The sequence below is a fragment of the Bactrocera oleae genome, chromosome 6 (genome assembly GCF_042242935.1).
Source record: "Bactrocera oleae isolate idBacOlea1 chromosome 6, idBacOlea1, whole genome shotgun sequence".
In the NCBI taxonomy this organism is placed as follows: domain Eukaryota; kingdom Metazoa; phylum Arthropoda; class Insecta; order Diptera; family Tephritidae; genus Bactrocera; species Bactrocera oleae.
Genome location: NC_091540.1, coordinates 64,999,314 through 65,014,787, shown reverse-complemented (window position 1 = coordinate 65,014,787; position 15,474 = coordinate 64,999,314). Strand labels below are relative to the sequence as shown.

Sequence of the window (15,474 nt, the reverse complement as noted above, 5' to 3'; positions counted from 1 at the left end):
CATCAAATTTCCTCCGAGGTGTTCAAAAATACTTCAAGTTGAATGATGACTTCTACAGAGCCATTACATCGCAGTATATTACTACAGTTTCGAGCACAGAGAAAAGCAATCGTGAGCGCATTCTCTCTAGTAAAGTAGCTGAGCAATGCTTCTTTTTGCTTGTTTCTTAATAAACATCCATCCTTAATTAACAATCAAATTTTAAATCCTAAAGAGAGTATACTAAGTTTGCCACGAAGTTTGTAACACCCAGAAGGAAGCGTTGAAGACCCTATAAAATATATCCGATTTAGCCATGTCCTTTTGTCTGTTTATGTATACACGAATTATCTCAGTTTTTTAAATAACGATCTGAAATTTTGCATACGTCGTTTTCTCCTCCAGAAGCTGCTCATTTGTCGGAACCGCCGATTACAAATGACAAGATTATAGGCTTTAACATATACTTTTCAGCCAAAATCAAGTTCTAGTATGGACAAATTTTTTATTTTGCAAGATATTTGTACTCAAGACAATGCCACAACCTCTAAACAAATTGTTTAGATCGAACCACTGTCGCATAGAGTTGCCATACAAACTAACTAATTTGGCACCAAAGCGTACTTCATAATTCTCGAATAGAATGTCTTTCAATTCTTCGGTGTTACAACAATTTCAAATTCATCAATCATTTCTTAAAATATTAAATTATCATTTTAATAAATTATGTTTGCTCTCAGCCTTAAGTGTAACCACTATATTATGCGTCTTTTATTTGTTTACTATACTTATAAACAATATTAAAGTTTGCGCTTTGGAATATCCGCATGACTAATCCATTTCACAACCATTTCAGTGTTAATATAAACGCAATCAACTAATTTCTGCTGTTATTTTTTTTTTTTTTTTTGCTTTCGACATTTTAATCAAAAAGTCGCCGAGAGGCATTGAAGCTTTTTGCACTTTTACGTGCGAAAGTATTTATACTAATTTTTTTATTGATTTAATTTTTTTCGTACTGTTATCTCAACACAACGACCTTACATTCATGATAGCAGCTGCAGTTAGAGCTTTTTCGCTATCTTATCAGGCATTTGCTGGGCTTAATTTTTGGTCGTTTTGTGGTAACTCCCCTCGTTTAAGTTTCATTTGGAACGACTGATGGCAAATTTGTGGAAAATGTTTTTATTTCTATTCGCTTCGGCAATATTTCGTAAGCAAACAGAGAGAACTTTTGCCGTTTATCTTATAGTTATACGCTCAAATATTTGTGGGTACTTGCTGGTTTTGAAGTACTTGTCCAAAAGCAGGCCATATAACAAGCTGAAAAGTTGCGAAAAACACGACGCTACAGCAGTTTCGCAGCTTTGCTCCATACACACGCTTCTAAAATGTGTCGCGTACCGTAAACCGTTAACAAACTGGACTCGGCCAATCGCAGCAAAACAAGAAAAGCCGTGACTTAACTGTTCAAACATTTGTTTTCCGATCGATGTTTGTTTTTATTTTGTCGCGTTTGTAATTCGTGTTTCTTTCGATTTGGATAACTGCTGGTTTCCCCCTTTTTTATTTGCTGGCAATAAAAACAATACTTAACTTTTGCGCAAAGGTTTTAAGTGCACACACACAAAAGAAGCAAAGAAAAACAGACAAGACTTATTGCATTTAGTGCAACGGAACGACAAGTGTTACCCGGCGACGATCACAGGTGCGGCGCTTTGATTTCTGGAAATTTGCGGCAACGCGCCTTTTGTATTCGAGCTTTTTTAAGGAAATGCAACAATACTTTTTGTTTCATAATAAAGTTTATTTATCATAGCAATCAACAAGTTTTTATATTAAATATTTCGTGAAAAGAATTCCACTTCCATTTCCGGTTTTCCAACAATTAAAAATAATATGGAGAAGGTTAAATTGGTAATTATTGTTTAATAAATATATTATTTGCAATATTTGGTAACAAAAAAAAAAAAGGCTTAAAATTGTTTTCCAAATCTAAATGCTGAACAATTATAGAGTTTTAATTTTTGAGCCAATAGAATTCTTTAGTGTAAACGTTTTGTTAAACTTGCTTTCTTTGTAAGAAAAAGAATTTTTTTACTAATACATATGTATATAGTTTTTTACCTGGTGTCTGCTTCATTACTGTGCAGTTATACTTAATTCAGGTCCGGTTTTTGGGAGCAGAATTTCGCAGATAAACAGAAATATTCGTAACATGTCTATCGAAAACGATTTATGAATTTTAGCGATCTTCCAAAATATCGATGCCATTTTAATAGTAATATGCTTATTAAAATAATCTTCAATATTGACGATTACCTCATCATTGTCGCTAAATTTTTGTCCAGCGCTGATTTTCTTGAGTTTAAAGAACGGTAAAAGAATCTGGGGCAATACGTCCTTTTCTCCCTAAAAAGCTGCTAATTTGTCGGAATCCCCGATATTCACGAAATTTCGCATAGATCATTGGCCAAAGACCACGCTATAATTACCGTAGAAACTCTTCAGATCGGACTACTACAGGAACGATCTACAAACAGAGCGATCAAAATCATGCCATTGTATGGAAAACTTTTTTATTTGACGAGATATCTTCACGAAATATGACATAAAATATTCTCAAAAGCAACACTACAACGTCTGTAAAAAAATCCGGATCGGACCACTGCAGCATATAGCTGCCAAACGAAGTGACCTATCAAAATCATGTTTTTGTATGAAAATTTTTTTATTTGATAAGGTATCTTCACAAAAATTGCCATGGATCATTATCCAGGCTACAATATTCCAAGAAATTTTCCAGATTGGACCACTATATCCTATAGCTGCCATATAAACGTCAGTCAACGATCGGTCAAAATAAAGTTCTCGTATGGAAACTTTTTTATTTGTGAAAGGTATTATAGCTTCGGTGCAGCCAAAGTAAATGATTTTTTAATATACATACTTAATAGGGTCTTATTTATATTTATATACTTAATAGGGTCTCCAACATTTCGTTCTGGGTTTTACAAACTGCGTAAAAAACTTAGTATACCCTGTCTAGGGTTTATATATATATATGTGCCATTTATATTTATATATTGATTTATTTTTTCATTTATTTTTAAGTCAAATCTTTTTTGTCATCATTCGTCATATATGTAAATATATGTATTATATTCAGATCGATTAGCTACTTATTCACTCATACACTAAAAATAAAAACTTCGTACCACAAAAAAAACAAGGTTTCAAGGTTACTACCTTTCCATAAATGCTCTATTGCCACAAGCAATTAAGCGATGCAAATATTGAAAAAATTTTCCAAAAATAATCGATTGAAATGTATTTGCATATAATGCGTGCTGCCAACTGCAATTTGTTTTGTAAATGTCGGCGAAATTATTGCAATAAAACCGATGTCGCAAATGCGATTTGTTGTTTTCATTATTGTTGTGATTGCCACATGCACTAACTGTTTGCGTAACTTGTCCGTGGAGAGCGCGCGGTGTTTGAGCTAGTCACGGTGCTGAAATGCTTCGATCGTCGGAGTGGACCATATAAGGACTAAGCATGCATGCAAACCAGTATAAAGTGATTTATGTACCGATAGATGCTAACTGGGCCTATAAAAATATTGAAAATAAAATAGAAATAGCAAATAAACGCAAATGGGGAAAACCATTAAGGGGCGCTCTCCAATTCACGATAAAAGTGCGCATTAGCGACGAGAATGGGCATGATTGATTTATTTTTCATGTGCACGAGGGTTGTTGGATGGATCGAGCAGCTATTATTCTTCGTTTTCGAAATCGTTTGCTTCAGTGTTGAGAGGATATGAGATTTCAGTTGAATGAATATGGAAATAAAAGAATTTCATCACAATCATATATCGAATAAAGGCTAAAGCAGCACCTCTAACCTATCAAACAGCCCTCGTACCGGCATGCTTTCATCTGAATATGTGAGAATATATATATTTACATATATTTTGTATATCTATATATGCAGTTGTTTATGTGTTTGTAATGCCTAAATAATTTTCAGTGATTATTTTTAATTACGCCTTCGCATTGTACAATTTTGCAAAGCTTGTTCTTGTTGTTGTTGTCAACATTTCTAATGCGAAGACATGGAATTTCCAATTTGGACAAACAGACAAACAACAGAAACAGAAAATTGGTCAGTGGTGGCAATTTTGGGTCAATCGAAGTGCCCACACGAAAATTCAAGTCGATCAGGTGTATTGACATACATATGTACATACAAACCAATCTATATGAATATACAAGTAGATATAATCAAAATTTTGAAAGTGCGCGTATGTTTACAAAAGCTGACAAGTTTAGTGTTGCTTTTTTTATTTATTTATTTTTTGTTTTAATTTTTTTTTATATATTTTTTCTTATTTTTTTATTTTTATTTTTTTATTTTTATTTTCTAATTTTTTTATATTTTTTTCTGTCAAAAAACTTTATGATTAAAATATGTTTGTAAAATATTGATTTACTTTTCATTTATCTATTTAAGTTCGTTTATATTTATTTATCAATAATACATTATGTATACATATTGATTACATTGTTGATATATTTAGCACTCAATTATTTTTATCACAATTTGCCATTTGATAAGAATTGCGTACTTTTTCCCCATTGATTAGACTCTTGAGAGTAATAAATTAGTTATTTTTGAAATAAATCGTTAGTCATACATCCTCTTCTTTTGTTTTCGATTTATGATAGGTAATTAAAATTGATATAATTTGCGTGCACTTATGTTTATAATAGTGTACACTTAGAAGTATACTTAGTTCTTATTGTGCATACTTGAAATATTACATACTGAATGGATGTCAGGCAGCATAGGCCTTTTATATAATTTACTACAAGTTCCAAATATATACTCGAAAACGATCTGCAATTTTTTATTAATTCAGTTTCTGTGGCTATTTTAGACTGCCCTGCTCATAACTCCACGAATTCATCTATTAAATTGTAACTTAGAGTTTGTGTACACTTAGTGGTAAATCAAAAAAAAAATCGTTTTATTTCATATCATCATTCGTTAGAAAAAATAAATTTCTAAAATAACATACTAAAATTTTAAATCGATATCTCAAATAGTTTTTGAGGTACAACCCTATAAAGTGTAGCCGCTCAATTCAATGAGCATCATCAGTTTATCTTTAAACGCGTTTTTCTCGAAACAGCTTTTTTCAAATTTACTTGACTGATTGCTCAGAGACAAACGATCCATCCCCAGTCCATTTTTTCTGCTTGTTCTGTATATAGTTCTCCCTATAATGACGTACCAGATCATAATCTGATCTTTAAAAGGATTTTCGCAGTCCAAAAGCGACCAAAATTTTGAGTAAAATTCAACTCTTTTTTTATTTTTTTAATTCCCAAATATCACCTTTCTTAGGCTGTCACACTAGATGTGCTCATTAATTCAGTTAGGCTCTCCTACTGATATGACTCCGGTACTATCCTGCATCTAACTTTTTACTCTTTTCCGACTGGTGTTTGCATATAAATACTTTTTTGATTGGTTTAACAGTTTTTGTACACCTTAATTAACCCATAATTTTCATTGTCTTCATTCCAGGAATCACTTTCTTTAGCACACTCACTATCGGACAAACCACTGCCGCAATCGCCTCTCATACCAAATTGCTTGGAGGGTGGCAAAGTTTCAGATCGTTTGGGCAAATTGAAAACATCTTCGGAGAAGTGGAAGGATCGTATCGGTATGTAAACGTTTTTAAAAATTTTTAAGTTGAAATTTAAACCTAAACACCAAAAAAAATTTTTTTTTTGTTAACATATTCTGTATTGAACTGATTCTGGAAGTATTATATTTAATCGAAAATGTCTGAGATCTTCCATGTACGATAGATAGTCCATGATTTCGATGCTTTGTCCGGTCAAATAACTCTTAAAGTGCGGTCAGACTTGACAGAAGAAGAGAATAAACCAATCTCATTACGAGAAGACAGTCTCGTCTTACTGATTTTCGATGAAAACCCCAAACGGCTGAATGTGTTGAGCTCGCAACATAATTTGGATGGGACTTAGATTTACATCTTGTTAGCGGCGCATGTCGCATTTCTAACGTATAAAAGAGCCTTGTACGAAATCTTCAGGCATTCATATTACCTAGAGACCATCACTTAATTCTTCATATAATTGATTGAGTTATTTTCAGTCCAGAATCAGAACTAAAACTCACTGATAACTTTATTTAACCTATTTATATCGAAACCCCACACAGATCTGTTCTGTTCCTCAAGATCGACCTCGAAACATTCTCTTGCAGCGAACTTCCTTCTCCTAAAGCTTGTCTTTTTATCATCTTTATTATTCTTTACCTACTCTTTACGCAGAACAATCCGATGCCTCCAAGTTCACAGTCGCTGGACGTCTGCAAAAAAAAGCACAGTCACCGATTGAGCTACAATTTGAGCGCGAACAAAATGCCGAACCGAAAAAGTGTTCCATGCATGTGGTGGTCAGCGCCAATCAACCACAACTTGGACTCGCCAAAAGTCCATCGATGATGGTGACAACCAATACAAATGGTGGCACCAACGGTGGTACCTACGGTCAGCACAATTACCTGCAGCGCAGCCTGAGCGTAACGGCCGAACGTCCGAATAGCGAATCGGCAAACTCTAGCTCTGACTCCGATTCCGATGAGCGCTGCAATGAAAAGGAGACGAAGAATAAGGCGAACACAAGGAGTGCTGCCGCAGAGCGTGCGGCGCTCGGCACACGTGTTACTGTGCCAAAGCTGGACGACGAAGAGACATTCGAGAAATTCTTTGCATCAAAGAAACAAACGCCCATACAGACAACCGTTATTAGCGAGGATGCCGCAGTGAACGATTTCGATTTTGATAGCATCAAGACGACACAACGGTATATATATATATATATATTTTTTATTTTGATTCTTATAATACATTTTTTTGTTTTGTTTTGCTTGTGTTTCGATGAGCGAAAAGTGTCAAACAAATAGAAAAGTCAAAATTCGAAATTAACAGCAGCTTATCAAAATTTATTGCTCCTTTTTTTACAGTTTGGTTACAAAACGTACCATACAAGGTCCGAAGGGCAGACGAGCAGCACGCAACCCACTCAAGAGTTTAGCCGAACGCAGCGATATCACTTCCGAGTATACCGAAGTTAAGTCTGGTGTAGCTGAACGTGAAATGCGGCGCTTGAAACTCGAGTCATGTAAGTAACGCGAACACAAACACAAACGAAGTCCAAACTTTTTGAAGAAAGAACGCTTAGATTACGCTAACTTCTCTCTTACAGATGGTCATCGCAGCAGCAACTTGGCGGCCGAGGCCATCGCTGGGCTAGCATCCGTCGAAGATTTCAAGTCGGTTGCTTTGAAGTCCTCCGCGCTGCCGTTTAATCAAATGTGGGTACCGTATAAGAAACTCATGCTGCTACATGTTAAGGGCCGTACACACGTGCAAACGCGTTTGGTTGAACCCACATATAAGTCGGTGAATCGTGGCGATTGTTTCATACTCGTGCATGGTGATCAGTTGTACCGTTATGTCGGCTCGTACGCCAATGTCATCGAAATTGCACGTAGCAAGAAAATATGCGCCTATATAGTCGAGAATAAAGATCTCGGTTGCACAGCATCAGCCGAAGTTATACTTACCGATGGCAAATTTTTAAATGAACGCCACTGGAAGAATTTCTGGGAGCTGCTGGGCAAACCGGAAGATTATATAATACCCGATTGTGGGCATGCCGACGAAGATGATCTCTTCGAAGCAAGTCTCATAGAGACCAACAAAATCTATGAATTCCAAGATGATTCATTGGTGCCGATGGAAAAGTACTGGGGCTGCATACCGAAAGTTGAGATGCTCGATCCCAATAAAGTTATTATTTTCGATTTCGGTAGCGAAATGTATGTGTGGAATGGCAAGACAGCGTCGACAAATGCCAAACGTGCCGCCATTAAGTTGGCGCAAGAGCATTACGACACCGGCGATGTGGACTACTCCAGCTGCTATGTAAATCCCGTTAATTATGCGGCAATTGTCGGTAATCGCGAGTCATATAAATTTTTGCGGCGTTGCGAGAAGCGTGGTGATTGGTGTATTTTGGGCAAAATCACACAAAATATGGAAACTTCGCTCTTCAAGGAGAAATTCTCCGACTGGCCCGAAGTGGAACGTGAAGATCTGGAAAAGGATTATCTCATAAATGGTGTGCATGCCGTAAAAGCACTCGATGGACAGGCGCTTTACAAAGGCGAACCTTATCTCGAGCCTAATTTAGTGTTGGAAAATGCCAATTTGGGGCGTGGCAATTTCTATTACGACAACGACAGTATGCGTCACTTCGATGTCATCACAAAATCCACCGACAAATGGCAAATACACGAATTCAACTTCGACAATGCGAAAGCTAACAGTTACGGACACTTTTACTCTGCCGAAAGTTATATTGTGCGTTGGGTATACCAGATTTCGGTAACGGTGCGCGAGTTGAGTGGCAAAATATCCAATCGAGCCACAGTCGGACGCGATCGTTGTGTATATTTCTGCTGGCAGGGCAACGATTCCAGCGCCAATGAGAAAGGTGCTGCCGCGCTGCTCACCGTAGAGTTGGATAAGGAGAAGGGCGCACAAAAGCGCGTAGCACAGGGCGATGAAACACCCGCGTTTATAAGGCTCTTCAAATTGCTGTTCCAACACAAAGGCCGCAAAGATGATTGCCTGCAACGTCGCAATACGTGGCGTCTCTATCAGATCACTGGCAATATGCCGGAAGAGACGCTACTCAGCGAGGTGGACTGTCATGCGCGTCAGTTGCGTTCACGCGCCTCTATGTTGCTTATACACGGCGATACGGGTGTGATATATGTATGGCATGGCTGTAAGAGCGCCAAACATACACGCGATTTGGCTGAGCAGGCGGCAAATCACTTGAAGACCGAGAAACCGGAAGATTTGTTTACGGAAGGTGTGAGCGTGTTGCAAGTGGAGATGGTGGAAGAAGGCAAACATGCGAGCGACTTTGAAGCGGCATTGAGCGGCTGCGATAGCAACGCTTATTATAGCCTACTCAAAGAGACAACCAAAGATTTCGCTTATACAGCGCGTCTCTTCCATTTCTCGAGCACGCAGGGCGTGTTTAGCGCCACGGAATTGCAATATGCGCTGCGTTGCCAGGACTTGCACAGTCCATATCCATACACGCAGGCGCAATTGTACAATGCACGACAACCGACGATCTTTATGTTCGACGACGGTGATATGCTGTGGCTTTGGATGGGCTGGTGGCCGCTGGAGGATCTCAAAAGTGAGTTGGTTGCTGTTGTTATGTAAAAAACAAACTAATGGTTTTAATATTTTTTTCTAGTTACCACCGAAGAGCGCAGCAGTCCAACAAATGAGAATCGCGCCGGCGTGAATCGTTGGATATCGGAGCGACGAGCTGCTTTGGAGACAGCTGTCTCTTACTGGTGCGCCAAATTTGGTATGTTTGAGTCAAAGTGTTATTGCCACAATGTGTGTGAGTGTTGCTAATTATGCATGTTTTTATTTTTTTTATTTCGTTAATTAGGTGAAAATAACGAAAAAGACTTCCATGACATTAAAGGTTATGTCATATGGGCGGGCCTAGAGCCATTGGCCTTCCAAGCTCTCTTCCCCGATTGGATTGAGCGTGATGATATCAAAGAAATAAACATGCAGGTGAGTACTATATCTATGGGTAATACTTTATTAGCGACGTATGATTCGTATTCATGATCCTTTATTTTTATTAAAAATGCTTTAACGAAAAACCTCTATATAAATATTTTTATTGTTAACATCTTTTCTCATTTTGTAGGATGGTCGCACTGATGAACCCACCCCCATCACTGATGTTCTAAAACAACTAACCCAAACCGAATATCCGCTTGCCATATTAAAGGAACGTCCACTGCCCGAAGGTGTGGATCCGACACGCTTGGAATTGTATTTAAACGAAGCGGACTTCCAGACGGCGCTCGGCATGACTAGCGCTGAATTCGAACAGATGCCAGTGTGGAAGCAAACCAATCTGAAGAAGGAGCGTGGCTTATTTTAGTTTTTTTTTTTGAATGAAAAAAAAAAAACAGAAAAAAACAACAACAAAACATAAAAATAATATTTTGCTATTTAAATTAAATAAGTGAAAATTGCTTAAAGACTAGAACTGCTAAAGTAAAAACAAAAATCAATGGGCAAACTGTTGCCCTTTGAAAACAAAACAAAAAAGAAAAAAAAACGCTAAAGATTGAGAATTATATTTTGTAATACTTAAAGCATACATACATATATGAGAGTGCACGCAGACGCACATCGGCACATGAACACAATCATTTTTGATATATATATATATATATATATGCATATATGCAATACAACAACCACTAAAATATTTAATAACTTTTTACATATTTTACAAGCTTACAAAATATATATACATACATATATACACAAAAAATGCAAGCGATTGATTCTAATAAATATTATATACTTAGGCCTCATCTACATACGATACATATGCACGCATATATACTCTTAAATTAAAATTAAAATTATTGAAAAAAAAGAAAAAAAAATAAAAAAATCTATATATTTATATAAAAGTTCTTAACACATGCAAACACTCACACACACATATCTAGCAGCACTGCGCGCATGCGCGTGCTTTTTTTGATAAAATTTTACAATTTGCAAATAAAATATATTCAAATGCAAAGTTAAACTATTTAAAGAAAATTATGATAACAACAAAAATTAAGCAAAAAATTGCGCAGAAGCAACTCGAGTGCAAAAAAAGTTGAAATTTATAAATTTAAATATCAATTGCTTGCTTGAAGGCAGCACCAGCGCACAAGCTACACACATATTGATTTAAAACTAAATTTTATAGCCTACATATGCAATTAAAAGCAATAAACTATTTAAAAAATTTTAAAGAAAAAGTTTAAATTTGTTTTGTTATAAAAATTTTGGCCAAAAAGTACACTATTGTGCATAAACTTGCAAGTTTTCATTTTACTAAATATTGTGTTTGTTATTTTTACTTACATTATTGCAGTCAACATTAAAATAATAAAACAATTTATAAAAATACAACAAATATTTAAAAAAGAAATTTAATATAAAAAAATTATAATATGTACAAATATTTTAATGTTAGCGAAAAATAATAATGAAAGAAATTATCATAATAAAAAAGTATAATTTTTAAAAAAATATATATAACATCAACATCAACAACAAAAAAAAATTTATATAAAAAAATTATAATGTGAAAAAATAATAATATATATGCAAAAATTATAATATTAATAAACATTAAAAAAATAACATTTAAAAAATATATAAACACATTTGTACTTACATATGTATGTATTCAATATTTTTTAAATTAAAACACATACAATTGTACATAAATATAACTTAAATGGTTCGTTTGTATAGCTTATTTTAAAGCAATCGTTTTAGCACACTTTTTGTTTGTGTACTTTATTATGTAATTATACACTAATCATGCTCTTTATGTTACATATACACACATACACACATGTATGTATGTATAATTTTATGTATTATGTGCTATTATATTTTTATACACACGTGTGTATTTTATTTTTATGTTTTGTAAATGTATTTACAAAAAAACGCCCCGAAATTTAGTTCAAATTATTTTAATGTATTTTATTTTTTAATATTATTTTATAAAATATAAATATAATTTTATATATGCGCATTTTTAAGTTAAATATTATTTTGTATTTATTTCTTGTTATAATTAACTGTTACTTAGTTATTGCATACAAAAGCATAGCGCTTGTGGTGGGCGCGCTAACATTACTTAGTACATTTCAATAAAGTTGAATTTCTAGCAAATATACTTGCGTTTTATTTCATGTAGTACAATACATATAGAAGCACGAAAAATTTTTTGTGTATCTTGCCCTTCAGTCCACTTTTTACCGAAACCGCCTACCGCTCATCGTTCAGAAGTTATAAACTTTTTCCATTTTTCAACATAGCTTTACCTTGAAATTTTAATTTTTAGAAACAGTTCTTCAACAATAACAAACTTTTTTTTTTCAACACAATTTTAGTATACGCGTTTCTCTAAAACCCAGTTTTTACCAAAACCGCCTACGACTCTCCGTTTAGAAGTTATAAGCATTTTTCCATTCGGCAGCCGCCTACTGTTGACTTCTGGGCGCCTGGCAGCGCGACAGGCAAAATGGTCAGCGGAAATAACCTGCATCAAATATTTCAAGCAAAACTCCTGCGGGTATGCTACACTTGCGTATTTGAACATATTTGTGTGTGTGTGTTGCCTTTTCAACTTTAAAAAATGCAATTTCCAGCCACTTCGCCAGTTCTGAACTGTTAGCCATAGCGGATTTTGATAAAAACTGGATGACAAGGAAATGCATGCGCTATAATTTGGCAGTAAAAGTTTTGTTGTTGTTGTTGCAGCATTTTTTATAAAATATTAAAATTCAATTTATAGCCAAAGCGAATTTTAGTAAAATGTGGATTATAGGAAAAACTATTCGCTATAACGTGGAAGTAAAAGTTTTCTTATTGTTGCTGCAGAACTTAAAAAAAAAAATGTTATGCCCTGAGGAAGTACTTTCTCTTCGTTTCTAGTTACGGCGATTATAGAAAAAGAGACACACTTTTTATAAAAAGCGACTTAATTTATTGTAAAAAAATTTCAGTAAAATTTTGCATGAATTTCGACTTTTTCTGTAAATTAAATAAAGTATAAAAAAATAGGTTGTGTTTTCACTAATCCTGCTTGCATCTCAGCAACCCTCGTTTCTCATGTTGTGCAGCCACAGTCTGCTGATCCGCTGCCACCACGCTCCGCTGCTATAGATTTGATCATGCGACACATTAGCTCACGGCAAGTGCTCTCCCGACTTTTACCCACCGCCACGACCTCAGCGTGATTGGCATACTCTTTCTTTTCGTAGTCCAGTGATGACTTGTTGGTGATAAGACTGAATGCGAACACTTTCAGACCACAGTGCTGGGCCACGACCACCTCGTGTGCGGTCGACATGCCGACAGCATCTACGCCACAAGTGTGCAACATCTTACACTCAGCAATGGTTTCATAATTAGGACCACCTAGAAAGCAATATGTGCCCACCTTAACCACGTCCGGTATACCCATCTCTTTGGCTATACCGAGAGCGCGCTTAATCAAATCGGGATTGTAGGCATCGGTCATGGGTGGAAAACGCGGTCCCAGCCGTTCATCGTTCGGTCCACGTAATGGCGAATTGCCAGAGAAGCCAACGAAGTTTATATGATCACGTATGAGCATAATATCGCCCACCTTATAGGTGGGATTTATGCCGCCCGCAGCATTGGTCACCATCAAGTACTCAATACCCATCACTTTCATGACACGCACGGGCAACGAACACTTCACCAATGGATAGCCTTCGTAGTAGTGAAAGCGTCCCTGCATTGCCAACACTGGTAGACCCTCAAGCGTGCCGATGACGAGGCGTCCCGCATGTCCGGGAACCGTTGAGACCGGAAAACCGGGTATGTCCTTGTAGTCGATATTTTGCGCATTCGTAATGGCTTCGGTTAGTGAGCCCAGACCCGAGCCACAGATAATGCCGATAACCGGTTTGATTTTTATGCGTGACAGAATATTGTCAGCGATGACTTTGACCGCTTCGTAGGTGATGCTAGAGGGGAAATTCATTAAAATATATATATATATATATATATATATGTTTGTATGTTCTTAATCTTACGTTTTATCTTCACATTTGCCTGTCGCGCACTTAGCATCCGCCATTACGTAGTATGCGAAACGAGGGTACGATGCAGCGGATTATTTAATTATTTAATTAATTTTATTTTTATTATTTTTTAAACTGCAAAGGAAAATTTAGCGACCGAAACTTTAAACTAAAAATAATAATTTGATTTTAAAAATTTATTTCATTTTGACTGAAGAATCACAGGTGCTTATGTTGAAAAACAAGTAAGAACTGCGAAAGCAATATCATTACAAATGACTACTAAACTAACGGTAATTATGACGTCTTTTTAAAGGCTGCAGACTTAATAATTGTTTGTGGATTAAAAAATCACGGGAATCGTAAGGTTAGTAAATAAATAATTCAAATGATTTCAAAAGAATGTAAGTTTCAGCTGGAGGTCTGGAATTGAACATACTATATTTGTAATTACAAAAAAAAATATTAAAAAAAGTGGGAATCCGCTGAGCTAAAGATCAGACACAAGTTTTCAGTTCATAGAATTATATTCTGTGTCTACGCAAAAGTTTACATTAAATTTTGCAGTCCATTTAAAAACTTTTGAGTTGTAAACGGTTTTCCACAATACTGCCACATATTTAGAATTTTAAAATTAGAACAAAAATGTTAATGTAAATATTAATACTAAGAAATGTATTTGCATACATTTATGTAAAAAAATATTTTATAGAGTTTCCACCTGTCTCAAAAAGTTTTTCAAATATAATAAACGGTTAATAATTTAAAACACGATGCCAGCACATTTACAAAGGCTTCAATTTAAGTATGATATGATGCAAGGTTGCCACACTTATTCAATTTTCTTCATTTTTTAAACAATTTGATTTACAGAAATGTCAATATGGGACTGAAACACACATTTACAAAGGCTTCAATTTAAGTATGATATGATGCAAGGTTGCCACACTTATTCAATTTTCTTCATTTTTTAAACAATTTTATTTACAGAAATGTCAATATGGGACTACACACATTTACAAAGGCTTCAATTTAAGTATGATATGATGCAAGGTTGCCACACTTATTCAATTTTCTTCATTTTTTAAACAATTTTATTTACAGAAATGTCAATATGGGAATGAAACAATTTCAATAAAAAATTAAATAAATAATTACTGACAAATTTCAAATTGATATTATTATATAATAGTAAGAATGATGATATCGAACGATTAAATTGAATGAAAAGGATATTTTAAATAATGGAGTATAACGGATGATAATCCAGCTATTTAGTTTCACCGAAAAAATGCTGGCCTCCGCATCATTAGTACAATTTAGACTTATTTTCTAGAAATATTAAACAATTATTATATCTATATGCATATATCTATATACACGAATGTCTATATAAAATGTGAAAATATACATGCATATATATCTATATAGATAAATATGTGTGTGTCTATATAAAGTACAACTCATTTTCTTTAATTACTGTATAATTGTATAAATGTATTTTTGCACACATGTAAAAACGCCCGCCTTTGCTGGAGAAAATATCTAAATGGATGTCTAAACACAGCATACTTTTGGGCAGCGAAATATATAGAATAACAGTATAAGTCGGCATTTGGAAACTATTTACGTTTGCTAAGTAAATATATATCGTTAAAAGTGTTTTCAAACAATTTTTTTTACTAAAATTTTAACTTT

General features: G+C 34.9%; 2 protein-coding genes across 20 annotated transcripts in view; one reads left to right on the top strand and one right to left on the bottom strand.

Moving 5' to 3' along the window:
- The window catches only part of Svil (Supervillin), a 368,637-nt gene extending 356,744 nt beyond the window's left edge, over positions 1–11,893 (top strand). For 18 of the 19 annotated variants that reach the window (XM_070111687.1, XM_070111698.1, XM_070111686.1 and 15 more), the window contains 7 exons: positions 5,575–5,716; positions 6,353–6,887; positions 7,048–7,205; positions 7,290–9,305; positions 9,366–9,482; positions 9,570–9,700; positions 9,840–11,893. In XM_070111687.1, coding sequence (XP_069967788.1) covers positions 5,575–5,716; positions 6,353–6,887; positions 7,048–7,205; positions 7,290–9,305; positions 9,366–9,482; positions 9,570–9,700; positions 9,840–10,079 — 3,339 coding nt within the window. In that variant the 3' untranslated portion in view covers positions 10,080–11,893. Of the gene's footprint in view, positions 1–1,705; positions 1,897–5,574; positions 5,717–6,352; positions 6,888–7,047; positions 7,206–7,289; positions 9,306–9,365; positions 9,483–9,569; positions 9,701–9,839 lie in introns of those variants that run through there. The other variant, XM_036364180.2, reaches the window with a different exon arrangement.
- A 794-nt stretch (positions 11,894–12,687) lies between these two features.
- Positions 12,688–13,967, bottom strand: LOC106627402 (purine nucleoside phosphorylase). The gene is made up of 2 exons (XM_014247495.3): positions 13,789–13,967; positions 12,688–13,719 (listed from the first exon to the last, which is right to left on the bottom strand). The coding sequence occupies exons 1-2, from the start codon at positions 13,830–13,832 to the stop codon at positions 12,834–12,836; spliced, it is 930 nt and encodes a 309-aa protein (XP_014102970.3). The 5' UTR covers positions 13,833–13,967; the 3' UTR covers positions 12,688–12,833.
- Between the last annotated feature and the right edge of the window lie 1,507 nt (positions 13,968–15,474).